This window comes from Centropristis striata, chromosome 1 (assembly GCF_030273125.1).
Source record: "Centropristis striata isolate RG_2023a ecotype Rhode Island chromosome 1, C.striata_1.0, whole genome shotgun sequence".
In the NCBI taxonomy this organism is placed as follows: Eukaryota; Metazoa; Chordata; class Actinopteri; order Perciformes; family Serranidae; genus Centropristis; species Centropristis striata.
The window spans coordinates 4,636,833-4,664,283 of NC_081517.1; the positions used below are offsets into that span (position 1 = coordinate 4,636,833).

The 27,451-nt window shown below is 36.8% G+C and overlaps 2 protein-coding genes across 2 annotated transcripts; one reads left to right on the top strand and one right to left on the bottom strand.

The window, feature by feature from the left end:
• The first annotated feature begins 819 nt into the window (after positions 1-819).
• gcdha (glutaryl-CoA dehydrogenase a) lies at positions 820-11,939 on the top strand. The gene is made up of 12 exons (XM_059339678.1): positions 820-1,137; positions 2,207-2,316; positions 2,717-2,749; positions 2,865-3,005; positions 4,132-4,194; positions 4,898-5,068; positions 6,704-6,833; positions 9,235-9,451; positions 10,448-10,551; positions 10,742-10,867; positions 10,975-11,135; positions 11,485-11,939. The coding sequence occupies exons 2-12, from the start codon at positions 2,214-2,216 to the stop codon at positions 11,556-11,558; spliced, it is 1,323 nt and encodes a 440-aa protein (XP_059195661.1). The 5' UTR covers positions 820-1,137; positions 2,207-2,213; the 3' UTR covers positions 11,559-11,939.
• Positions 11,940-12,237: 298 nt separating this feature from the next.
• syce2 (synaptonemal complex central element protein 2) lies at positions 12,238-15,807 on the bottom strand. Its single transcript, XM_059339689.1, has 5 exons — positions 15,681-15,807; positions 15,184-15,288; positions 13,796-13,875; positions 13,552-13,699; positions 12,238-12,609 (listed from the first exon to the last, which is right to left on the bottom strand). The coding sequence occupies exons 2-5, from the start codon at positions 15,256-15,258 to the stop codon at positions 12,409-12,411; spliced, it is 504 nt and encodes a 167-aa protein (XP_059195672.1). The 5' UTR covers positions 15,259-15,288; positions 15,681-15,807; the 3' UTR covers positions 12,238-12,408.
• Positions 15,808-27,451: the final 11,644 nt, after the last annotated feature.

Sequence of the window (27,451 nt, forward strand, 5' to 3'; positions counted from 1 at the left end):
TGACCAAAAAAAAGACACAAAATGATCAAAAAAGACACAAAATGACCAAAAAAAAGACACAAAATGACCAAAAAGACTAAAACACATGAACACTCTGTCACCAGTGGAGACAGAGCTGACTTCCAAAATGATTTGGCGACCCCCAGAAATCTTATCGCGACCCCAATTGGGGTCTCCAAGGTTGAGAATAGCTGATTTAGGCAAAAAAAAACAAAAAACAATTTTGACAAAAAATGAGTTAGGTGAATTTCAAGCAATTCTATGAAAAATAACCTATATTAGTGGTATGATAAAAATTATTTGGAGTGTTAAAAGAAATTACTGACTGATAATAAATATCATATATGTTGAATTTATTTAAAATTATATTTATGTTTTTGTAATACAAGACACGTTTAGACAGGAATGTTAACTTGTCATATTTAAGGAGATGGTGGGAGTTTATAAGTTTTACTTCTTCTCACTCCTTTTCGAATATGTATTCTGTCATGTTAATGTTTTGTCTGACTCTTTTTTTTAAATTTATTATTATTTGTTTTCATATTCAAAATAAACTTAAATCAAATCAAAAAATCAAATATAGTTGTTGTTATATTGACCATGTTTTGAGTTGTCTCCACTCTCAGCTGCAGTGTCACTTTCAAACCTTTGGGCCCTCTGACATTCTGTACATTGTTCTTGTTTTAGCAGCCAATGAGCTGGAGGCGTGCACCCACACCCTCCACACACCCGCTCACACAGCAAGCCATATGCGCCATCTTGAGTGTGGAAATGCGTGGAAAATGTAATTCACAACACGCCTACTAGAACTTAAACCGATCTGCTGTGATCGGTGCAGGAAGCAGCTTCAAACATGTCCACGACAATGACAAAGACGCGCGCGCATTATAATAAAAGCATGTTTTCCACTCAGTTTTCCACTGGTTGCATAACTGCCATGCGTTTCACAACTATAGGTCGTGCATTGCTTCCAGCTTAGTTTGCCACACCTGTCATGGAGGAAAAGACCTCCCATGTGTCCCGTTACGTATTCTCGTGACGTTGCAAGCGGCGAAATATTACTTAAGCAACTTTTATAGCTCACCTCGCAGCTGAAAAGTCATCGGATCATCAGATAAACCTGCCGGGAAGAAAAAAGGTACAGTACCACTGGATGATCAGCACAAGGTTTCTTAACAAAAGTCACTAAATGTTTACACTGTTGCATGGTCAAGTTGATGTCGGGTGTTTGCACATTGGGCACAAAGGTTCAGTTCAGCATGTGTGTTTGTTCACATGAATGTCTAACATTATAAACTAAGCTATAATTTGATTTTTCTATCTAAAGATGTATTTTTTTTTAGTATTTTAACCGAATCTGTACGCAGTTTAGTCCTCCATGAAGTGATAATAATAATAATAATAATGCATTAATAATACTTACACAGTTACTACTACTAATTAATCACAAAAAGTGGATTTGTGAACTACATAGCTAATAAAGGAAATTGTAATATTTATTTTATTTTGAAAAACTTGCTTAATTTCACTGATCTTGCAACTCAACCAAGCCATTGTTGCATAACAGTGTGTCATAACTGGGATACGAGCAGTGATGTAAAAAGTATTCAGATTCCTTTACTTCAGTAAAAGTACTTTTACTCCACTACTAGTAAAAGTCCTGCATTCAAAACTTACTGAAGTAAAAGTACAAAAGTATCAGCATCAAAATGTACTTAAAGTATCAAAAGTAAAAGTACTCGTTATGCAGAATGGACCCACTCAGATTGTTGTATATATTATAAATATGTTGTTGTATTATTTGTATTGATGCATTTATGTAAGCAGTGTTTTAAGTTTGTAAAGGTAGGGCTCATTTAAAATACTTACTATACTGTTATGAGGTTTAATAAAAAATGTCTCATGACTTTAAATTGATCATGTTTTTATGTTAAATCTCGACCTGAAAAGTAACTAAAGCTGTCAGCCAAATGTAGTGGAGTAAAAAGTACAATATTTGCCTAAAAATGTAGTGAAGTAGAAGTATAAAGTAACAAATGTGGAAATACTCATGTGAAGTACAAGTACCTCATAATTGTACGTAAGTACAGTACTTGAGTAAATGTACTTAGTTACTTTCCACCACTGGATATGAGCTTTCACTCTGTTTATAGATATTTTAAAAGTATAATTTTAATAAGTATTAATCTCCTTTTCCTCTTATTTCAGTAAACATGGCTCTCAGAGGTGCTGTGTCCCGTCTGCTCTCCAACAGCCACAAATGTGCTGCTGTCACTGTTTCTAGAGCTCAGGGAACAGCTGCAACAGTTACCAAAGGTTCTTTTCAAAGTCTTTATTATTTCTTAGTTAAAGTTGGTAGTGGCGGTCTTATTATATATTATTATATCTCCCTTGATGTAGGAAACACTCTTCTCTTTTCCCCAAAGGAAAAAACATTTTTTTATTTGTTTTATTTTAAACAATGTATAATTGTTACCCTTTGGATTGAGTTTTTATTACTATTTTATTGTTTTACTGTTTTTATCATTTTATTGTTTTCATTGTTTTTATTTAAAACTATATTTGTGTAGGATTTTTATTGTATTTTAATAACTGTACAGCACTTTGGTCAACTGAGGTTGTTTTTAAATGTGCTCTATATATATATATAAATAAACTTTGACTTGACTTGACTATAATTCACAAAACTAAAGACTTACATTTTTCTTCCTTTTAGATGCTGAAGAAGTCAAGAAGCCGGCGAAAGCACGTGAGTGATGTTTTAACGAGTTGAACCTGCTCCGTTCAGATTCTCTCACATGTCACAGTGACATAACATATCTGTGTGTGTGTGTGTGTGTGTGTGTGCATGTTTTGACCCTCAGCCAAGGTGGTGTTTAACTGGCGGGACGCTCTGAATCTGGAGGGTCTGCTGACGGAGGAGGAGGTCATGATCCGGGACTCCTTCCGCGACTACTGCCAGGAGAAACTCATGCCCCGTATCCTCATGGCCAACAGACACGAGCGTAAGCAACCAGCACACATCCATGTTTATCACAGGATACAAAGTCAAAGGACCTGAAGTGACTTTCTTGTTGTTTTAGAAGCAGCTCTGGGTTAGTTAACAGGTACATTTAAAAAAATTAGAATATCATGAAAAAGTTCGATATTTTTTGTCAATTCTTTCAGAAAGTGAAACTCATACATTATATAGATTCATTACACAATGAGTGAAATATTTCAAGCCTGTTTTTCTTGTAATTTTGATGATTCTGACTTAGAAATAATGAAAACACAAAACTCAGTGTCTCTGAAAATTAGGCTATTACATAAGATCAATAAAAAAAGAATATTTTAAACACAAATGTCATGCTTCGTTAATATATATAAGGAACAATAATGGCCCCAGGATTGATCCCTGGGGGACACCACAAAACACAAAACTCGGTGTGTCAGTATAAAATTAGAATATTGATCAGAAGTTGAATATGATGGTCCTGGGTCAGTGGTGGTTTGGGGCCATGTCCTCTGCTGCTGTTGGTCCACTGTGTTTTCTGAAGTCCACAGTCAACATAGCAGCCATCTAGCAGGACATTTTAGAGTCTTCATGCTGCCACAAGCTCTTTGGAGATGCTGCTTTCATTTTCCAGCAGGACTTGGCACCTGCCCACACTGGCAAAGGTACCAAAAGCTGCTTCAGTGACCATGGTGGTACTGGGCTGACCTGAAGCCCATAGGAGTCTATGGGCTGTTGTCAAGAGGAAGGTGCCACCAAGTATTAATGCAGTAATTCATGCAAAAGGAGCCCAACCAAGTGCTGATGTATAGAAATGAACAGACTTTTCAGAAGCCTGACATTTGTGTTTAAAATATCTTTTTTTTTATTGATCTTATGTAATATTCTAATTTTCTGAGACACTGAGTTTTGTGTTTTCATTATCTCTAAGCCAGAATCATCAAAATTACAAGAAAAACAGGCTTGAAATATTTCACTCTATGTGTAATGAATCTATATAAAAACTGACAAATAATATTGAACTTTTTCACAATATTCAAATTTTTTGGGATGTACCTGTAGATGTGAAAAAAAATGTTTATCTGATAAATATTTGACTGCCACTTTCTATTTCCCCAACATGTTCTGTGCTGCAGATTTCCACCGTGAGATCATGTCAGAGATGGGAGAGTTGGGCGTCTTAGGACCAACTATTAAAGGTAAACAAACAAAGCTACATTTTCATTATTTTGTCCTACAGAATAATCTTTGTTCTGCAGTATTCCTAAGATCTTTTTGGATCGGATGAATCCAAAAACTCAAGATAATGACAATTTTTGCATTTTTATCTTTAATTATATGTATATTCCAAATTCCATTCCTAAAGCTTTCAGTGAATATTTCCATGTCAACTCACAATTACATAAGTACAAAACTAGACAACTGACAAGATTTCACCTCCTCACTATCATACTACCCTTGGTAAATTTTCCTTAAAATACAGAGGTACAATACTTGAATGATTAATTTAATAATTCAATACAGTTTTCCTTTACAAGAGCAGTTTAGTGGCTCTGATTGCTCAGTTCACTAAGTAGCACACACACACACACACACACACACACACACACACACACACACACAGAGACGCATGCACACACACACACACATTTCTACACTTTTGCATTATTTTTGGTTACTTTTGGTTTTTTTCTATTTCATAGTTACTTGTTTCTAATTTAACTTGTGAATTTTAATATAGGTAGAGGCCTGTATGAGCCCTTTCGGATTTCTTGCCGCTACCTTGCACCTTCCTTTTTTTATTATTTCTTTATCCTTTTCTTTTTGTCTTATTATTGTGCAAAATAAAAAACTTCAAACTTCATTACTCGTAGCACATTACACTGTTCATCCTCCCTGCAGGATACGGCTGTGCAGGCACCAGTTATGTGGCGTACGGCTTGATTGCCAGAGAGATTGAGAGAGTGGACAGCGGCTATCGCTCAGCCATGAGTGTCCAGTCTTCACTGGTCATGCATCCGATCAATGCTTACGGCACAGAGGCCCAGAAGGAGAAGTACCTGCCCCGGCTCGGTGAGACTGACATTTGCTGTATTTGTGCATGACATTTATTAAAATGGCAAAGAACATAAAGGCAGTGGTGGTTCTAGACCAATTTTACTGTGGGGGCCAAGGAGGGGCCAGTGTTTAATCAGAGGGGCACATTAGCACATTAAAAAATGGCAAAGATGATATTTAAGCATTCAAAATCTTTATTTTAGCTTATTTAAACATCACATTTAAGTATATTTGGAAGATACAAATGAGACTCACCAACAATAACAGTTTTTTTTGTATGACAATGACATTTCTCATTTTTGTGCACAATCACTTTTTTTTATTTTGAAAGTGCAGTACAGTGAGAATTATCTTTATATACACAATATTTTATTGCACAATTAAACTATTATACAATGTACACATTCTGGGTTCCTTTTGTGTACAATGAGATATTGTTTGAACAAAAAAAGGTTAGAATTGTTCCATTGTTCATCGTTATAAATTGATCATTCTATTATTAATTTGACACAGGGGCCACAGCAGGGGCCAAAGGCTTCTTCATAGGGGCAGTGGCCCCTGTAGGCCCCTGTGTAGAACCGCCACTGCATAAAGGTGTGAAACAGCATATCGGCCCCACGATACAATTTTTTTCCCCGATACTTGAGTCACGATACGATATTGTTGCGATTTTAAGCATTTTGTGATAGAGTATTGCGATACAATATATTGAGATTTAACTGTTTAAGTGCATTCTGTGTCCACAAAATTAAATTCAATGAAAAGTTGTTTTGTCAAATAAGAGAAAATTCTCAGTCTGTTGATCTCATTTCAGTCTTTTTATTTCTCCACAATGAGAGTCAAACCCACAGACTGACCAACAAAGTATTCAGTCAAACTGAACTGAACTGATATGAAGCTTTCCTCATCTTTAAGCTTCACTGCTCAGAAATTTTTTGAATGAAACCTAAAAAAAAAGGGTTATTTCGACAACTTCCCAGCATGATATTCCTGAGATTCCTTAGATCTTCTAGATCTTCTAGATCTTCTAGATCTTCTAGATAGATAGATAGATAGATAGATAGATAGATAGATAGATAGATAGATAGATAGATAGATAGATAGATAGATAGATAGATTGATTGATTGATTGATTGATTGATTGACTGATTACTTTATTCATCCCCGAAGGGAAATTCGGTTGTCACAGCAGTCCGGTATTCAAGTACAATAAAATACAATAAAATACAATAGAATAAGATACTGAGGTAGCATAAATAAAAACAACAATAGAAAAAAACACAGAATAGAACAAGGACACTTAAGAAGTTAAAAAAAGCAGATCAGTTGGTAGGTTGGCAAGATGATGGTAATTATAATTATACTGATGATATGATGGCAACAATGCTATAGTGACTAGACGGTATGTAATTGTAATAATAGTACAGTATATATTATATAATGTAATATAATCTAATATAATATAATGTATAAAAAAATGGCAAAAAATACTGAAGACCAGCCGGAACGCTAAATATCGATACTTGGCGGCCATGAATCGATATAATATTGCCAGGAAAAACATCGTGATACTGTGCTGTATCGATTTATTCCCCCACCTCTAAAAGAACAGTCTTGAAATTGTCCCTTGTGTTTTTATTTGTCTCGCAGCTAGAGGAGAAATCCTGGGCTGCTTTGGCTTGACCGAGCCCAACCACGGCAGTGATCCCGCCGGTATGGAGACCAAGGCCAAATACAACCCATCCAGTGGAACCTTCAGCGTCAGTGGAGCCAAGACCTGGTAGGTGGACAGATAGCGTAACTGTATCTCAAATCGGACACCGTTCGGCTAAGATTCTATTAAAATTTCACATTAACTACTAATATAACTGATCATGTTATGCTTCCAATTCATTAAATGGTGTGAAACTAAAGTCTCACTTCTTATCTTTCAAACCGTTTATTGTTTGAACCGTGTACGTTAGCCTCGAGTTTACCAGAGTCGGCTAAAGCAGCTATTCTCAACCTTGGGGTCCTGACCCCAATTGGGGTCGCGAGATGATTTCTGGGGGTCGCCAAATCATTTTGGAAGTCAGCTCTGTCTCCACTGTGTTAAAGTGTTCATGGTTTTTAGTCTTTTTGGTCATTTAATGTCTTTTTTTGGTCATTTTGTGTTTTTTTGTCATGTTGTGCCTTTTTTTGATCATTTTGTGTCTTTTTTGTCATTTTGTGTATTTTTTGGTCATTTTGTGTCTTTTTTGGTCATTTTGTGGTCAATTTGTGTCTTTTTTTTTGTCATTTTGTGTCTTTTTTGGTCATTTTGATTCTTTTTTGGGTCATTTTGTTTCTGTGTGTGAGAGATTCTATTCAGTGAGTGGGGGTCGCAGACAACATGCATGTTAAATTGGGGGTCGCGACTCAAAAAGGTTGAGAACCATTGGGCTAAAGGACGCTAACGCCGGTGAATTAGCCGTGCGCTAACTGTATCCCACATCAGACACTTGGATCTCCTCGCTGTAAAATAATGGTGGCTGATGAGTTTTTCGGGGGAAATAGGATGTTTCTGGGTAAGCCAAATAAATAACAACGTTATCAACCATCGTTATCAACACACCCGGACCGTACTTCTGTCCTTCACAATAAAATACAGTACAGTAAAAATGCAGATGTACTTAAAGATCGTCGCCTGAGTGTCACTAAGCGTTCTTACTGCTTTCTCTCATCAGAGTTACTTTCATATTGTAATTAGACATGTAAATCTCCATGTACATTAATTAAATTTCACATGTAGATTGTTAAATATGTATACATCAGTTATACCTACACTGGTGGTGGTGATCTTATTCCAAATGACCATGAAAACACCGGAAAGTGCGGCATTGCAATTGTGTCCGATTTAGGATACAGTCTCTGTATGTACAAGAAGCATTGGCTGTTTTATGTCAAAGCCTTCTACTGACTCACAAAGGGACAAAGATGAGGATTTTGATGCCAGTTCTAACAATGATTTAAGCTTTAGATTGTAATGTATCAGCTGTTTAGTTTCACTTGTGTGAAAAAATGTGACACGAAGCAAAACTCACAGAACTAGAAGGGCACTCTGAGAAACTTCTGCCTAGGCTTGTCCTATTGACTTGAGGCCTTTTAAGTGAATTTTCCCAGATGGGAACTCATTTGTCTTATTACTTTGACACCCCATGAATGTAGCACAAATGCAATATTTTACAACTTTTACAATCTTCTTTGGCTCATGCTATATCCTTCCACAAAGCTTCATGAAAATCATTTTGTGGTAATCCTGCTGACAGACAAACCAAATCAAAAACATGACCTCCATGGCAGAGGTATTATAAATGATTCATTATGGCAACAAAATAAATAATTTTTTTTTACAACTTTCTAGTTAAGCTCACATTTTACACTGCTGCTGCAAAGAACAAAAGGAAAAAATAATATCGCCCCACTGTCACCTTTTAGCTTGGGACTACAGGGTAGATAGTTTAAGTGTACACTTCTCTTTTAAGTGCCTACTAATGGGGACTTAAATGATTGTGTCTGACACATGGAGGTCCGGTGTTGAATAATAATGAATAATAATGTGAAAATAACTTTTACTGCAGAGCCGCCAGTGGGAACAAACATCCTAACTGATGCAGAACATCTCACAAGTTGACAAAGCCTGTTCTTTAACTGACAATCTGAGGGATAGACTGACATATTAGAAAACTTTATATGAACTGTCAAATATTCTGCCGTCATGGAAAAAATTATTAGACCACCCCCGTGTTTTTCGTCAATTTTCTTGTTCATTTTAATGCCTGGTGCAACTAAAGGTACATTTGTTTGGACAAATATAATGCAAAAATAGCTGATAAGAGTTTAATTTAAGAGCTGATATCTAGACATTTTCCATGGTTTTCTTGATGATAATTTAGGTTATTATGGTTTTCTTGATCATGATTTTGGTTATTATCAAGAAAACCATGGAAAATGTCTAGATATCAGCTCTTAAATTAAACTCTTATCAGCTATTTTTGTTGTTATCATTATATTTGTCCAAACAAATGTACCTTAAGTTGTACCAGGCGTTAAAATGAACAAGAAATTAAAAAAAAAAAGGGTGGTCTAATAATCTTTTCCTGACTGTATGCGTAATCATGCAGTGAAGGTTTTTCATGTTCCTGCTCTCTTTCCTCTGCTAGGATCACAAATTCCCCCGTGGCAGACATCGCAGTGGTGTGGGCCAAGTGTGAAGACGGCAAGGTGCGGGGTTTCATCTTGGAGCGTGGGATGAAGGGTTTCGCTACCCCCAAGATTGAGGGCAAGTTCTCGCTGAGGGCGTCCGCCACTGGCATGATCCTGATGGACGAAGTGGAAGTTCCCCAGGAGAACCTGCTGCCCAATGTCTCTGGTCTAGGTGTAAGTTGCTGCTCCCTTCGATCAAGTTCCAACAAAACCATATTACAATTAGGGATGTCCAGATCAGGTTTTTTTGCCTCCAAGTCCGATTCATTTTAATTGAGTGTGTTGATGTTCTGTCATCAATGTGGAGACGTCCACAAGACAAGCAGAGATACAAGCCAAGACTGTGGGGTCGTTTGGTGGGAAGGAGAGGAACAGCTGGGTATCATCGGCATAACAATTGTATGAGAAGCCATGATTGCGAATGATTGTGCCAAGTGAGGTGGTGTAGATTGAGAAGAGAAGGGGGCCTAGTAGGGCTGGGTGATATGGCCCTAAAAGAAAATCACGATATTGCAGGCATTTTTTGCGATAACGATATTCTTGAAGATATTAGGAGATACCTAAAAAGATATAGAAAATGTATAAATAAATAAAAATCTAAAATGTAGTGTGAAATGCAAATCTCAACAGTTGCCAAATACAAAAAAAATTACTCTCGACTCTTGAGTATAAGCAAATAATAAAAATAACCATTTAGGGGTTCCGGGGGCATATTTTAATTAAATATTGTAAAGGAGAATAAAGGTTCTTATATGTTTTATTTAAGGCATCTTATTTTGACAGTCTTCTTGTAAATTCTGTGGCGGATTCTCTTAACACACTGTACTCTTATTTTGAAAGCTGCATGTGTTTAGCGACAGGGAGTAAGTAGCTTTTTGTGATTAAAACAACTTTAACCACTTCATCAAGAAGTAGGAATGTTGCAGATATCATGATATGCATTTTTTTTAACCATAAAAAAAAATATCTATATTATCGTGAACGATACGATATGGCACACCCCTAGGGCCTAGTACTGATCCTTGAGGCACCCCAGTGGAAAGGTTTTGTAGTTTGGACACTTCTCCCGTCCAAGATACTTTAAAGGATCTCCCTGCTAGGTAGTGCTTACATTAAAGTTACTGTGTGCTAATATCTAACATTTCTTTTGTTGTTGACCTTTGTGACCAGGGTCCCTTTGGCTGTCTGAACAACGCCCGGTACGGTATTGCATGGGGAGCTCTGGGAGCTGCTGAATTCTGCTTCCACGCTGCCCGACAGTACACCCTGGACAGGTACATGACGTTCTGTCTGCAGTATGTGTGTTCAGTGCAGTTAAGGTCAGAGGACCTGACAGACTACAGAATAAAATCCAACTCCAGTGGAAAAAGTGTGAACACTAGCAAGACAGATTGTCTTCCCGTGTTATACCAGCCTCAGCCTTTTTAGAGGATTGGTTTTCATGTCTTTCTGTCCTCCAATCAGAATCCAGTTTGGGGTGCCACTGGCCAGGAACCAGCTGATGCAGAAAAAAATGGCTGACATGCTGACAGAGATCACCATTGGGCTGCAGTCATGTCTGACCCTGGGGAGACTTATTGATGAGAAGAAGTGAGTCCGTCTTTAAATTTCTTTCACGTTGGTTTTGGCCTGTTAGCCGCTGAACCTGCCTTCAAAACCTTTTTCCTTAAAAATGTGTATTATTTTTCATCTAATAGAGCAGCACCAGAGATGATCTCCATGCTGAAGAGAAATAGCTGTGGCAAAGCTTTGGATATCGCCAGACAAGCCAGAGACATGCTGGGAGGTAACGGCATCTCAGATGAGTACCACATAATCCGCCACGTCATGAACCTGGAGGCTGTCAACACATACGAGGGTAGGCAACCAGCTGTCGATACATCAAGTCTTTGTGTATTCAACATGTTTACAAGGACCAACAGAAAGCAGCATTATAATGAAAAGTATTTCTAATTTGAGCTGCTATTATGTAAATCTACCACCAGAGGTCACTGTGTGCAAAGATTATTGTTGGTTGATTCAGAAATATATTTTGTAAAACTCTTATTTTTGATCAGCTTCATAGAAAGCACATGGTTAAATTAATATAAATAATATATTTCATTTTAGTCAAATTACTGTGTATTACTCTTATTAGGTATTAGGTATTTTCATACTTAAAGAGCTGTTATTTTCTGACAATTTTGTTCTTTCATTGTTGTTTATAGGAACTCACGACATTCATGCCTTGATCCTGGGCAGAGCCATCACTGGACTGCAGTCTTTCACTGTTGAAAAGTAAAGGTTGAAATGGACTTGATATGAATCACTGCTGTGCAACCAGTTTCTTATTTCTTAAACTTGTAGAAACAGGAAGAGCACCTCATTTGCTCCATATTATGGGCTTTGCCTGGTGGGCAAAATCACAAATACCTCATTACAGTTACATGTTTTTAAACTAGTTTTTAAACAAGAGGTGTTTTAACTACCTCTGTTTGGTATCTTTGGTTAATATAAAAATCTAAGACTGGGTCCAACTGTGATGGTGTGTACTGTTAAGATGTCTGGAGTTTATTTCAGGCACTCATTAGGCATGGTGCATGAAAAGTAATGGCATTATGAGTTGGTTTATTTGGTGAAAATTGAATATTATGTAAATAAGTGGTTTTGGATGAAAGAAAGGTATGAGTGAGTATAGCAGAGACCTGTGCACAATTCACTTCGGTTGTTATTGAGAGCTGTGTATTTGTGCTAATGTATTTAAGTTTTGGTGTAAAATGTTAACACCTGAGATCAAAATAATAGGGTTTATTTTGTTGTTGTTAGTTGTACTTTTATTTGTTGAATCAACAATTGAACAAATTGAACAAGCATTAAAAAAAAACATGGATTCAGCTTTTGTTTTTGTAGTTTTTGACTAGAAGCATGTATTTTAACCCGAACTACTGTCCTAAAAACAAAGACAGTTTACTGTGTATTCCTGGAAAAAGAGGAAGAAGAAGAAGAAGGAAACGAAGGAGTAATTCTTAGTCATTCCAGGATTTGGAAAAAGACAACTATACTGAATACTCAGCATAATAAATAAAACAACACATGAACTATTTCAGAACTAGTGAAACACCAATATGCACATGAGAACAATAACTAGCCTCTCAGGGTTCTGACGCCCGGCTGATGGCCAGGCCACCTCTGAGGCTGGCCAGGGCCCGGCTGGCCTCTATCAGCTCATCCTGGAGCTTCGTGCAGCTCCTCAGCACCTCCTGCAACTCCTGCAGCTTCACCTGCATCTTCTCACTGTTGTCCTCATACACCGTGTACATGTGCTCCTTCATTTGCTGACACATCTCTGTCACCTAGGGGATAAATGTGAGGTAAACAATCGTCTCATTGATCAGATTAGAACATACAGGTACATCTCAAAAAATTAGAATATCATGAAAAAGTTCAATATTTTTTGTCAACTATTTCAGGACATTTACATAAGATCAATAAAAAAAAGGATATTTTACACACAAATGTCAGGCTTCTGAAAAGTCTGTTCATTTCTATACATCAATACTTGGTTGGGCTCCTTCTGCATGAATTACTGCATTAATACTTGGTGTCATGGAGGAGATCAGCCTACAGCACCATGTTGCTTTTATAGCAGCCTTCAGCTCATCTGGTGTCTCTCACCTTCCTCTTGACAACAGCCCATAGACTCCTATGGGGTTCAGGTCAGCCCAGTAACACCATGGTCATTGAAGCAGCTTTTGGTACCTTTGCCAGTGTGGGCAGGTGCCAAGTCCTGCTGGAAAATGAAAGCAGCATCTCCAAAGAGCTTGTGGAAGCATGAAGACTCTAAAATGTCCTGCTAGATGGCTGCTATGTTGACTGTGGACTTCAGAAAACACAGTGGACCAACAGCAGCAGAGGACATGGCCCCAAACCACCACTGACCCAGGACCATCATATTCAACTTCTGATCAATATTCTAATTTTCTGAGACACTGAGTTTTGTGTTTTCTTTATCTCTAAGCCAGAATCATCAAAATTACAAGAAAAACAGGCCTGAAATATTTCACTCTGCGCATAATGAATCTATATAATGTAGGAGTTTCACTTTCTGAAATGATTGACCAAAAATATTTAACTTTTTCATGATATTCTAATTTTCTGAGATGCACCGGTATGTTGACAGAGATGTGTAAAATACACAGTAAACAATATAATATAGGTATCACTCTACATACATATATATATATACATATATATATAGCAATGGACTGAATCTACATAAACAGTACGTTTTGTACCCTCTCAATTAACTTCTCCTGGAAGGTGTCCATCACTTTCTGGTCACTGGCGCGATGGTTGTTTATCTTTTCCACCAGTTCCTGAACTTTCCCACTTATGTCATCAGCGCTCGATGGCTCAGTTGCATACAATACAGTCCCTTCCATCCTGGGGAAAGTGGACAGTACACACTGCTCAGGGAAAAAGTAGCTCCTACATGCATTATTATTTCATTTAATTAACTGGACTGTAGAGGTGCTGTACCTGAGTTGCTGCTCTGCACTCTCAGGCATGTTTGTGCTTGAGGATTTCTCTCTTGAAGAATCCTGGTCTGTGTCTCCTGTCTTCATTACCAAGAACAATTAAAACATAACTCACACATCATCCCCAGAGGGGCAACAGTAAATGTAGTAAAGAAAATAGTGATATGTTCAAACTGGGCTGAATGTAACTAAATACATTTACTCAAGTACTGTACTTAAGTACAATTATGAGGTACTTGTACTTTACTTGAGTATTTCAATTCTATGTAACTTTATACTTCTACTCCACTAAATTTTGAGATAAAATTGAACTTTTTACTCCACTACATTTAGCTGACAGCTTTAGTTACTTTATAGGTCAAGATTTAACATGAAAAACAAGATCAGTTTAAAGTGATAAGCTATTTTTTTAAATAAATTAAACCACATCACAGTATATTAAGTTGAAATGAGCCCTACCTTGAGAAAATTAATATAAATGTGTCAATAATAATAAAATAATGTATTTAGAATATATAAAACAATGAGTGGGTCTTTGCTGCATAACAAGAACTTTTACTTTTGACACTTTAAGTACATTTTGATGTTGATACTTTTGTACTTTTACTTCAGTAAGTCTTGAATGTAGGACTTTTACTTGTAGTGATGTAGTGAAGTAATTCCAGACTGTGGTATTAGTACTTTTACACAATACTTCTTCCACCACTGGTTATAAGTATGATCAGATCCCAATTAGTTTTTAAATCTTCAGAGAAATAAATGTTATCTTTGGGGTCTATTTTGGGACTCCTGGGTCTTAAGTGTGATATTGTCACACTGTTAAAATAATCGCCTAAGTCATTTTTTGTCAAAATGGGTTTTTTTTGCCTAAATCATCTCCTCATGACGCCGATCATGTCATTTTACCCCTTTAAGATAATGGCGTGTGTGACTTAAGCGGATTTATTACGCCTAAGTCAAAATAAAATGTGACTTTGGCAATTTTTTGAACATGCCTTTGTGACTTAAGCAAGATATGGTAACACTTTATTTTGAAGGTGTCTACATAAGAGTGACATGAGCATGTCATAAACATGACATGGGATGTGTCATGAACATTAATGACACTTTGAAGTAACATTAATGCTCATGATACTTGTCATGTCATGTTTCTGTTTCATGTTCACAAAGGCATGTTAAAAAAATTGCCTAAGTCATTTATTTCTCTTAAGTTACATAATTTACACACAGTGTTATTACTATGACAACAGCCATCCTTTGTTACATCCTTTTTGAGTGAAATGATCAACAAATGTCATATGTTACACTTTTGGTGAAGTTTTTTGTGTTTCCTGCAAAACTTATTTTAGTTATTTTATTTTAACAGGGTGACGTCATGATAATGGTTACCATCAGTGAATCATCATGCCGGTTGTTGGGGGTGGAGGTGGAGGTGGAGGGCAGGTCATCGAAGAAAAAATCCATCTTTTATTGTTTGACTCTGCAGAGCTGATTCTGCATTGAATATAATGAAAACAGTGGTTACAATACACCAATAATGTCAGCGAATAAATTTAATATCTATATCTAGTATATTGTACCTTAATAATTGTAATTATTAACATAATAATTGTAATTATTAAGATAATAATTGTAATTATTAAGATAATAATTGTAATTATTAAGATAAAAAGTAGGAGATGCTCTATTCTCACGTAAATTAAGCTAGTCGCAGCTAGCTTTAGCTGATAGCTAACTTAAGCTAAACCTTGGCTGTAAAATGTAAGATAAAGTTATCTTTAGCTTTACACATACAAACCATACTGTGAATACCGTTATAAAGTTATAGTTTCCTGCGAACAAATGCTTAAAATGCTATCTTCAGAAACATATACTTAGCACTTTACTTGTTAGTCCAGAAATCTTTGCTGTCTCAGTGTAATGTTGCCGCTTAGCTTACAAAGTAACTTTTTAATTGCTAACGTTGTATGGCTATCGCTAACTAGCTAACGCTAAATAGCTAGTTAGCTATTTACTAGCTAGCTAAATATATGACACATTGCTATGTTGTTATTATTATTACTACTACTACTATTGCTTTTATTATTATCTATCCATCCATCTACTCAACAACAAAAATAGCTCATAAGTTTAATTTAAGAGCTCCATGGTTTTCTTGATAATAATAACCAAAATCATTATCAAGAAAACCATGAAAATGTCTAGATATCAGCTCTTAAATTAAACTCTTATGAACTGTTTTTGTTGTTATCATTATATTTGTCCAAACAAATGTACCTTTAGTTGTACCAGGCATTGAAATGAACAAGAAAGTGAAGAAAACAAGGTTTAATATTTTTTAAATTTTTTTCCATGACTGTATGTATTCTAAATATATTATTAGATTATTTGTATTGAAGTGTTTTAAAAAAAATAAAAAAAAGTCAAATCACTTTAAATGTCTCATGTTTTTCATGTCAAATCTTGACCTGAAAAGTAACTAAAGCTGTCAGCTAAATGTAGTGGAGTAAGAAGTATAAATTGAAATACTTAAGTATAGAAAAGTACCTCAAAATTGTACTTCAGTACAGCACTTGAGTAAATGTACTTCGTAACATTCCACCAATGTGTACATATATATTTTTACTTCATGAAAATCCTCAATAATATATTTATAAAGCTTAATTAGAAAGTTAAAAATGAGAAAAATACTTAAGAAGTAGCTTGTGACACCACACTCAAATAAACACTCAATTAACAGTTACCATTAAAAGATGTGTAATAAAGTTTATTTATAGAGCACATTTTTATTTTACAGTCTGTAAAACAGACAAATCTAGAAGTGGGCTTAATCTCATCCTTTCTTGTCAGGAAGTCTGAAGTATTATGATTTATCTATTTTTTTGATGATGTCAAAACAATTTAGAATAACTTAGAAAAGATGTATTAATTTCCCTTTGATTTGTGGGGGGAAGGGCGTCTCCAAGGGGAGGAAACACTCACTCTTTGCTGTGGATTAAGTCATCCGTGAGGGATATGGCTCTGGGATGAGGGAGTGATTGATCTCTGCTGTGATTGGAAGTGTAATCCCTCCCATCCTCTCTCTCTGTCCCCGCCCACAGTCTGGATTATTTCATCAGAGAGGGCACAGCACACACCAGAGAGGCACAGAGGCAGTCTGAAATGTCCTGATGTCTGCTGGGGGACAGATTGATTAAAAAAAAACATGAATTAGTATCTAAAAAAAACATGCTGGTGAACCAGCACTGCAAAGATCCAAATGTGTGAACTCTGGAAGCTGCAAAAACTTAGTCTTGACAGGTGGGTGAATTTATTCACTGGCCTATTTTAATGTTGGCCTTCCTTCTGCCTAATAAGTTTTTTCATTGACTTTCTCTGTGCATTTTATAGTGACACATCAGCAAATGGATCAATAAAACTGGGAAGACTTTCCCTCTGGATACTATGAAATAACTACTACCCATTGGACGAAGTGGAAGCTCCTACTCTGGGAATATGGACAACTTTAACTACACGGACAACGGCGGATTTTCATTCCAGTACTTGGTTCAGAATGGGGAGCCTCTGTACAGAGAGTACAAGCCTCCTTCCAGGGACATCATCCAGCTACCTAAGTCTGTCCTCTACCTGGTGGTGGCCGCTCTGGTCATAGTCGCTGTGGCTTACGCTATCGTGGGTCACCTCATCAAAGACCTCATGCTGGATATAACAGGTACTCCAGTCTGTTAGAGGTTACTGTCTCGTCTTAAATCAACTTTAGTTTTATACCAGAACTGTCTTTAATGTTTAAATGAGTCTGTCAGCTTGTGCTGTCTGTCCTCATACACCAATACACGTTTGATAGTGCATGGTAGGGCTGGGCGATATGGAACAAAAGTCATATCCCGATATATTTAGGCTGAATATTGATATACGATATATATCACGATATTTGTATCGCAAAGTGAGAGCAAATGTTCCGTCAAAGTCAAAGTCAAAGTCAAATATGACATGTCACAAGTAGTTTTATTGAAACTTTTTATTATAAATACTGAATAACAACAGGAGTACCTTTTAAAAAAATCAAAGCTCCATAAAGTGCACATTTAAATGAAAAAAATATCTTTATACATTTTACACATTTATATATGAAGAAAGACATTTTTTTTTAACTATATTGAAATATGCGATATGGTCTAATTATTAATTATATCACATTTAAAAATATATTGATATATCGCCTAGCCCTATTGCATGGCAAACAGTTTTTAATTTAACTGCTCCTTCAACTTCAATTCCCCTCTCAGTTTTAAAATAGTTGCATGTTGTTGTTTTTTTTTTACAAAAAACAATTTAAAATTGAGTGTTTTGTCATTATTTCTAGTAGTTTTTCTTTTTGTTTTTACAAAGATTCAAAGGTTGTTTTTAAGCTCAGATTTTATGCATATTGTAGTGTGCTCTTTACACTATGACAGTTTTCCTAAAATAAGATTTTTTAAAATTGCATTATATTGCCTTGTTTACAGTATTGCAATACATCACAATAAATTGATTCGTATTCCCTGTACCCAGTGGTGGAATGTAACTAAGTACATTTACTCAAGTACTTTACTTTGAGGTACGTGTACTTCACTTGAGTATTTACATTATATGTAACTTTATACTTCTACTTCACTACATTTTGAAATATTGTACTTTTTACTCCACTACATTTAGCTATCAGCTTTAGTTACTTTTAAGGTCGCGATTTAACATAAATGTGATAAATTTCAAGTGATTAGAATTTTTTTAAAATAAACCACATGAAGATAATTAAAGTTGTTAAAATTAGCTCTATCTTTTTAGAATTAAAACACTGCTTACATGCATCAATAATAATCCAGATTATATAAAACAATCTAAGTGGGTCCATTCAGCATAACGAGTACTTTTACTTTTGATACTTTAAGTATATTTTGATGCTGATGCTTTTGTTCTGTTACTTCAGTAAGTTTTGAATGCAGGACTTTTACTTGTAGTGAAGTAATTTCACAGTGTGGTATTAGTACTTTTACTGATGTAAAGGATCTGAATACTTCTTCCGCCATATGTATCGTATCACCAGATACACGTCCCTTGCTACTATGTTTGGTGCCTAAACAATAGTCACAGACTTGTAAAACAATATAAGTCATTTATTATGTAATACAATTCTCACTCCAGCTCTTCTGTCTGTCCGTTCACAGACTGTCTGCTGGGCCCAATCGACGACGAGCTGAAAAAAGAGGGAGATGTGGAGGGAGTGAGCCCTTTGCACATGCCCCCCTCCCTCGGCCACTCCCACCCCAACGCCTTCCACGTGTGGGACCAGGATGACGTCATCATCCCCATGTCTTCCACGCTGGAGAGCCCGCAGACCAGCCCTCTGATGGCCGTCATGCCATACATACCTTCCTTTTTCCCCAACTCCCTCAACGTGGGCAGCCCCGCCTACAATCAACCACTCCCGAGGGAGAGTGATGCATGAGGCAGCACTCAGGACTGAAGACATTTTTATATGGTGCATGTCTGATTGGCATAGGTACTACACCATGGGCTGATTATGACTGACACAAGTCATATCTGTTTGATCTTTTAAACTATAAAGACTTGGTGCGTTTGGGATATAACTGCAGTAGACACGCAGCTCTCTATTTCTGCTTGTTGGCACCAGAAACACGCACTGTTACACAACTCAAAAAGAGAGATTTCAGGGCCCATTTTTAAGCAGGATATTGGCTGAGATGCAGAAATCCTACCTTCCTTTTTCGGCAGCCCCGCCTACAATCAACCACTCGCGAGGGAGAGTGATGCATGAGGCAGCACTGAGGGTTGAAGACATTTTTTTACATGGTGCATCTCTGATTGTGGAAGAAAGTGGATAAAGTTTTTTTATTGATACCAATATGATTATCAGTTCTGTTTTCCTCATTCATTCAAGTTTCTGGCAAGAAAAAAAGCCGTCAGTGTAGCTGTTTCTGTCTGAACACAGATTAAATGACAGAACATTGGTATACCAATATTTTAATTTAGGTTTGCTAAGTCAAGAAGAGGAACCAAACTAAGGAAGCAGTGGCAAATGCATGGCATTCCTGGATTTTACACCCATGTTGCAGGGGACGATGTGTCAGCATATTGCTGGTGTTCTGACCCTTAATGGAAAGGATCAATTTACTGACAATAACAAACAGCAGTTTGCATTGTGAAATGATACTTTGAACCGTATCTTCCTCCTTCTACCACGGCTCCTTCTTGTTCCAGCTGTGCAGACGCATGAGATTAATGTCAGAGACATACAATTCCCATGGATTGGACCATGTGTAGCTGGTTTCACAACTGGTCTTGATATTCTTCTGTAGATCTTCAGCTTCTTGTTTGCAGCGTTACCAACCTTTTACCCATATCAATAGGTGCATCTCAATAAATTAGAATATCATAGAAAAGTTTATTTATGTCAGTAATTCAATTCACAAAGTGGAAATAACACATTATATTGATCCATTACACACAGAATTAAACATTTCATGTCTTAATTTATTTAATTTCTTGTAATTATAATGATTATGGCTTACATTTATTGAAGACCTAAAATTCACTGTCTCAAAAAAATTGACCAATTTTAAAAAGTATGTTTAATATGGAAATGTTGGCCTCTGAAAAGTATGTTTCAATACTTGGTTGGGGCTGTTTGACTTGAACTACTGGAAATGGACTTTTCCATCATATTCTCATTTATTGAGATGCACCTGTATATTATAAAGAAAAAAGTAGCCATTTCTGGGAAGATCTCATGAGCAACTGAGTCTCACAAATCCAGACTTTTCCACATCTGACTGGACTCAAACACAAGCAGTGATCAAGGCCAAGTATGGATGTCTGGACTTCCTTCTGTCAGTCACTGATCTCTGTACTTGACCGAAACAGAAATAAACTGCTGCTTTCCACAGGATCAGAGCCTGGGACTCTCAGTGGGACGGCCTTCACTTGTTCATTTTCTTCCCTGTGGATTTGTGCCAAGTTAGCATCATGACTTTAACCTTCTAACCAGACTCACCCCTCACATCAGTCCATGCTGTTACATTTGTTTTTATGTAGCGTCTTTACTTCATTCGACAAAGAGATGGTGTTGGGATATGTGGAGATTGTGACCACATTCAAGTCCAGATTTATAATTAGTTCATATTTGGCTGTATACAGGGGTGTGATGCTATTAACCACAATATTCATTTATTGTCAGAATTTTAACCCTGTAAATGCCAGTTTGTTTACATAATGCCACTGTTATATATATATATATATATATATATATATATATATATATATATATATATATATATATATACATATATATATATATATATATATAGATATAACAAAAATATTTATATATATTTCTATTTTATGTATATTGAATACTAGGGGGAATTTCTTTCCGCCAGTAATTAGCATTTTCAATGATAAACAACTACATTGATTTTAACCCTGTAAATGCCAGTTTGTTTACATAATGCCACTGTTGACTGTTGTATATATATGTATATGTATATATATACACACACATATATATATATATATATATATATATATATACATATATAAATATTTTTATATACTTATATTTTATGTATATTGAATACTAGGGGGATTTTTTTCTCCACAAATTAGCATTTTCAATGATAAAGAACAGCATTGATTTTGAGGCACTGCATTAAAACTATAATGCTTCATAATACAGCAGCAGCAACCTGAGTGGAAACCAGATAATAACTTCTATAATGTTAAGAAAATGGCTCAGTTAAATAAAATTTTGACGCCAGGGATCCAGACTGAAAGCCTGATATAACAGTACATTGATTGTATGCTGTGATAGACATTTTTACAATTTTGTGTATTACGCCTAAAGCTCCACTGTTTCACTGACTGTTATATATATATACATACATATATATATATATATATATATATATATTATCAGAATACCATGTTTAATGAATACCTGAAGAGAAATGATGTGTGCATATTACAGGAGAGCCAAGTGAGTTCCTGTGTCCAATAAAGGTGAATGCTCGTATCCGCTAAGAGAATGGTTGCTAACACCTGTGTGTCAATCTCATTCAGATACTAAATATATTTAAGGCCCTGAGGAGGATCGGCCGACTAATAGGGTGAAGTTAATTCAATTAGTGGAGGTGAGCGTGTTAACGTGACCGCGTGATGTCTTCTAAGGATAAGACACAGTATACATCAGATTAATTAAAATAGAAAATGAAGGCCTCGGAAATAGAGTAATCAACTCCTCTTATCTATTTTGGTCAAGTAATAATTATTATATTATTTATTACCTCTCTAGCGACTCTTTTTCAAAAAAGCAACTAGCGACAAATCTAGTGACTTTTTCTCATGTTATTGGAGACTTATTATTATTATATAATAAATCAACCGGCATTGCTAACTGTGCACAGAGTGCCCAGTGCTTGTTGTAAACAAACTGAGATCGCTAAGTGAACACCTCCTGCAGCAGCAGCACATACACACTGCACTGCTACAGAGCTAACTGTTAGCCTGTTAGCACATACACACTGCACTGCTACAGAGCTAACTGTTAGCCTGTTAGCACATACACACTGCACTGCTACAGAGCTAACTGTTAGCCTGTTAGTACATACACACTGTACTGCTACAGAGCTAACTGTTAGCCTGTTAGCACATACACACTGCACTGCTACAAAGCTAACTGCTAGCACATACACACTGCACTGCTACAGAGCTAACTGTTAGCCTGTTAGCACATACACACTGCACTGCTACAAAGCTAACTGTTAGCACATACACACTGTACTGCTACAGAGCTAACTGTTAGCCTATTAGACTGGACACTAAGGGGTTAACATCCCCTCCGGCTCTGTGACTGCAGCTGGGAGAGACTGCTGCAGGAGGACTGTGCTGCTTTGACTCGTTCTTACTCTTCTTAAGGAGCCGCTGGTCCCACGGCTCGTTAAGAAGAGTAAGAACGAGTCTCCAAAAACACCAGAAAAAGTTGCTAGATTTGTCGCCAGTCGCTTTTTTGAAAAATAATCGCTATAAAGACATGGTGCTTTTGGGTTGTAACTGCAGTAGACACGCAGCTCTCTATTTTTTGCTTGTTGGCACCAGAAACACGCACTGTTACACAACACAAAAAGACAGATTTCAGGGCCCATTTTTAAGCAGGATATTGGCTGAGATGCAGAAATCCTGGGGTATTAAAAGCACATGAAGGCTGTGACATCACACACACACACACACACACATTTGCACAGTATCAGCAGTTTCATTAATTTCTCAGTTCACCTTGTTTGCGCCCGTATTTTAAAAGATTATTCCACCTCTACTGTCATTTCAACATTGACGACAAGTATTACATTATTATTTTTATATATATTTAACAATAACATTGTTCATGCCATCTGTGAAACCCGGAGTGCTTGTATTCAGTGAGGGATGGAGATTAGGGAGAGAAGATTAGATGGGCAGCTTAGCCTTTAATACAGCATCCTTTTATTACTTTTGAGCCATGGAATTAGATAATCGGTCAGCAACAGCCTAATCTGAGTGGGCGAACTTCTGAAACTTACATTGGTATTCTGCTTGTATGACAGGATTCGTTGGATCCCGGCCAGGGTGAAGAGGGAGGAGTGTGGAGTGGGCTGGCAAAGGGAAACAACAGCAATGTGATGCAGAGAACAGACGAGACGTTATGAAGGGAAAACAAATGCACAGATGTCGAGTTGAAAGTCACGATATAATAGAATATATCCAATCAGATTTCTTCTTGTACTTCCCATCTGTTTAAAGTTAATTATTTGGTTCTCTGTTGGAAAGTGTGCACTATAAAAGAAGCAAGCTTTATTCAGCATATCAACATGTTCAAATTTAAATGCACCTTTTTAAAATTGTCTTTTCGGTTCTGACTTGAGGGAGGGTTAAAGGTTTGTTAATCCTATTTCCTCAGGCAGCAGATCACACTGACACTGGGAGATGCCCAGCTCTCCAAGTAACGCAGAGGGGTCAGGGCTTATGGTGGAGCCGATAAAGAAAGAAGGTCAATCTGTGATGAAGTGCTGCATCAGACGGTTCCGACCCTTTAACCGAGGGTAATAATATCACTGTTCACTGTTCTCGACGTGGACTTTATAAAAAGAAGTGGATGTAATTGTGAGGGCCGAAGTGAAGCTAATGCAGAAGTGTCTTAAACCTGCATCCCTTCTAATGGCCAGCTTGTATAGAGATTGTATGGAGGTCTATGAGATTATAGGCTTTCTCACTTCTCACTCCAAAAAGTACTTTCTGAGTACTTTTTGGAATGCGGCTGAGTGTTTCGGCTCCGCCCACTAGTTAGTTCCCCTCTGCCTCTGTTCCCATACAGGTACTTTTGTGGCGGCTAACCAACAGAGTCCAAATGTGACAACAGATTGGCTCGGCAAGCAGTATTGCCAACTTAGCAACTTTGTTGCTATATTTAGCGACTATTCAGACCTCTCTAGCGACTCTTTTTCAAAAAAAGCAACTATTGACAAATCTAGCGACTTTTTATCATGTTATTGGAGACTTTTGGAGACTCGTTCCCACTCTTCTTAATGAGTAGTGACGTCCCAAAGCACTCACAGGCGGCCCAGTCCTCCCGCAGCAGTCTCTCCCAGCTGCAGTCAGCAGAGCAGGAGCTGTTAACCCCTCAGCATCCAGTTTGCACCAGTCTCCAAATGAATCACGCGTGCGCGAATTTGCCGAGGCAGGTACTTTCTGAGCTGCTAACCGGTGAAGTTAGACGGATTTTGGATGGATCCTCTCTCCCAAGCCACACCATAGCGGCTCACCAGAGGGAAAAGTACCTAATGGAAATGAGCCTAATGGCCCTACAACATTAAAACTGCTTGATTAACCAACACAACTGTAGCGTCTGAATGGATGTCAGGATAGAATATAAACATGCCTAAAAAACCTCATGAAACATGTATCAAAAGCAGCAAAGCATATATTACTGTATATTCAGAAAGCGTCTCATCAGCAGTCAGTCTAATGTGCAAACGTCAGGCTTTTCTTTGGGTTTACGTCAGTCAGGGTTAAGTGATTCTTACCTGTACCTTATCCTCAGGTAACCGCTTACCCTCTGCCAATTTCTCTTTGACACTGATTCTGTTCTCAGTTGCAACTCTCAGTTTGACGATGCATGACATCAGCAGACTGCAACTTATCCTAATTGGATCAGGACAACACATGTGAAGAGTCCGTAACACTACTGTAGCCAAATTGTGGTTAAGACAATAAAAAACAAAGGAAATAAAAACATCTCTATGGTATTTAACTGCAAGATACAGTGAGACGTTATGTTAGAAAGTAATAGCGTGTCCTGGTCTGTTTGAGGATTTGTGAATATGATCAACATAGTGGTCATTTGTACAAACCGTACATGCTTTTCTTTTGTCGCTGCAGAGTAAAAGAGGTGAGATCCCAAAATCCTGCTTACATAATGCAGAAATTAAAGGCAGCAAAACAAAACATTTCACCCTGTCAGCAGGAGGAAGGAGAAAAAATAGAAACCAGTCAGTTCTGTTTGGTCATTGGTTGGCTGAGCTTATCCTGGTTGCAGTCACTGCCAATCTGCAGTCATTCAGCCTAATCCTGAGTTGGCAGGCCAGGTGGTTCTCTGTGCTGAACAAAAGAGAACGTGGAAGTCTTGACCTGTCCGTCCTTCAGCAGCAGCCAATCATGTGACTGTTTAAACTCTGCACAAGGGCCTCTAGTACAAAAACACTGTATGGCACATGTATTAAACCTCTGAAGTCCAGGAGATTTTGGTTCAAATTTGTCAACTTCCTCTGCATTCATTTCTGTCTCTGTTCAGCATCTTTCAGTCTGTCCTTACATCACATGCATGGCTCCTTTTTCTCCACACAAACTTGGCTATCAGACAGATTTTTCATTTTTTTTTAAATTACAAGTATAAAGCTGCCAGGAACCCAAAATACAAACAAAAGACACAGGTTTCAATGGAAATGTAATTTTTCACTATTTATGCACACAAAAACAGCAGAAAATAATGAAATAAATAACTATAAAAACATCAACATGTATATTTGCATGTAAATTAAAGACAGTAATAGTTTAGTACAAAGAAAATTCACATTTTAAAAAAGGTCTAGAAACATAAATGGCACACTGTGAAAGCTCCTATGATGCACTTTCAACTGGCTTTCTCAGCTTGTCTACATATCATATATAAATAAAGTTATTACTGTAAATAAAACATGCTGTGTATTTTCAATAAATAGATGAACTCTTACCATTATACCTCTCTGACCCCTTCAACATGTTTTGTTTTTTTCATGTCTTCAGTGGTGGAAAGTAACTAAGTACATTTACTCAAGTACTGTACTTAAGTGCAATTTTGAGGTACCTGTACTTTACTTGAGTAATTCCATTTTATGCAACTTTTAAGTTCTACTCCACTACATTTAGAGGTAATTATTGTACTTTTTACTCCACTACATATAGCTGACAGCTTTAGTTACTTTTCAGGTTGAGATTTAACATAAAATATATCAGTTTAAAGTGAAATTTAAAACACTGCTTATATAAAAGCATCAATACAAATAATGTAATATTATATTGAGAATATATAAACAATCTGAGTGGGTTCATTCTGCATAACAAGTACTTTTACTTTTGATATTTTAAGTACATTTTGATGCTGATACTTTTGTACTTTGACTTCAGTAAGTTTTGAATGCAGGACTTTTACTTGAGTCATTTCACAGTGTGGTATTAGTACTTTTACTTAAGTAAAGGATCTGAATACTTCTTCCACCTCTGCATGTCTTAGATGTGCATAACTGCAATATCATTACAAATGGTTATTAAACAGTCACCTGATTCACCATGAAGAGAACAAAGCAGCCAATATTTGTCCAGTCATATTTGTAATACTAGTAGATCTCTGCTACTAAATAGACAAAGACTAAATTCCTAACAATATGGATCAACTTTAAGTGTAGTAAGTGCAAATCTTTACAGGTCATTAGCATTTGAAAAATGCAAAGAACACATTCACATTGAGGAAAAAGGTGTAATATGCAGCATTTACTTAAACAATCCTCACTTAAGACCCTGGCCTCTGCTTGAATTTTCTTTTAATTTTGCCATTTGGGCAGCGTTTGTCTCATCAGCAAAAAGCCTTTGTGCACCAGTTGGTGTCCAATCACAAATCAATAAGAGCAGGCAGGCAGATTTCTCATTCCTGAATACTGCAGTATTTCACAGCCTGTGTCGCATTGCTGTGTGTGTGTGTTTTCTAGGATTTTCTGCACACATGACTGGATGAAGCTCTGCATTCACACAAAATGTGGAACCTTCCAACAGCATTGTCTGCAGAGGTGTAGGCGTGTTTGTGCTTTAGAATATATCCTCTAACAATTATCTTCCTGATTTACTGTTTTTTTTGCATGTGAGAATAGAGTTAGGCAAGAAAGCTTTTAGTTACGCCGCCCCTTTATCATGGAAAAATTTGCAAAAGGACTTGACACTGATCACAATCTGTGAATTTAAATCAATTCTAAAGGATAAAGAAATCTCTTCCCTTGGTCAGTGTGACTGCTCCTTATAAGTCGGCTACTGAGGCTCCTTC

Bases quoted from the DNA above. Each gene is read 5' to 3' on its own strand.
- gcdha (XM_059339678.1), top strand. From the start codon at position 2,214: ATGGCTCTCAGAGGTGCTGTGTCCCGTCTGCTCTCCAACAGCCACAAA. The intron at 5,069-6,703 runs GTGAGACTGACA...TTTGTCTCGCAG, and splicing joins GAAGTACCTGCCCCGGCTCG to CTAGAGGAGAAATCCTGGGC. The intron at 10,868-10,974 runs GTGAGTCCGTCT...TTCATCTAATAG, and splicing joins AGACTTATTGATGAGAAGAA to AGCAGCACCAGAGATGATCT.
- syce2 (XM_059339689.1), bottom strand. From the start codon at position 15,258: ATGGATTTTTTCTTCGATGACCTGCCCTCCACCTCCACCTCCACCCCC. The intron at 13,876-15,183 runs GTAACCATTATC...TTGGTAATGAAG, and splicing joins GGCATGATGATTCACTGATG to ACAGGAGACACAGACCAGGA. The intron at 12,610-13,551 runs GTACAAAACGTA...TTTATCCCCTAG, and splicing joins AGGAGAAGTTAATTGAGAGG to GTGACAGAGATGTGTCAGCA.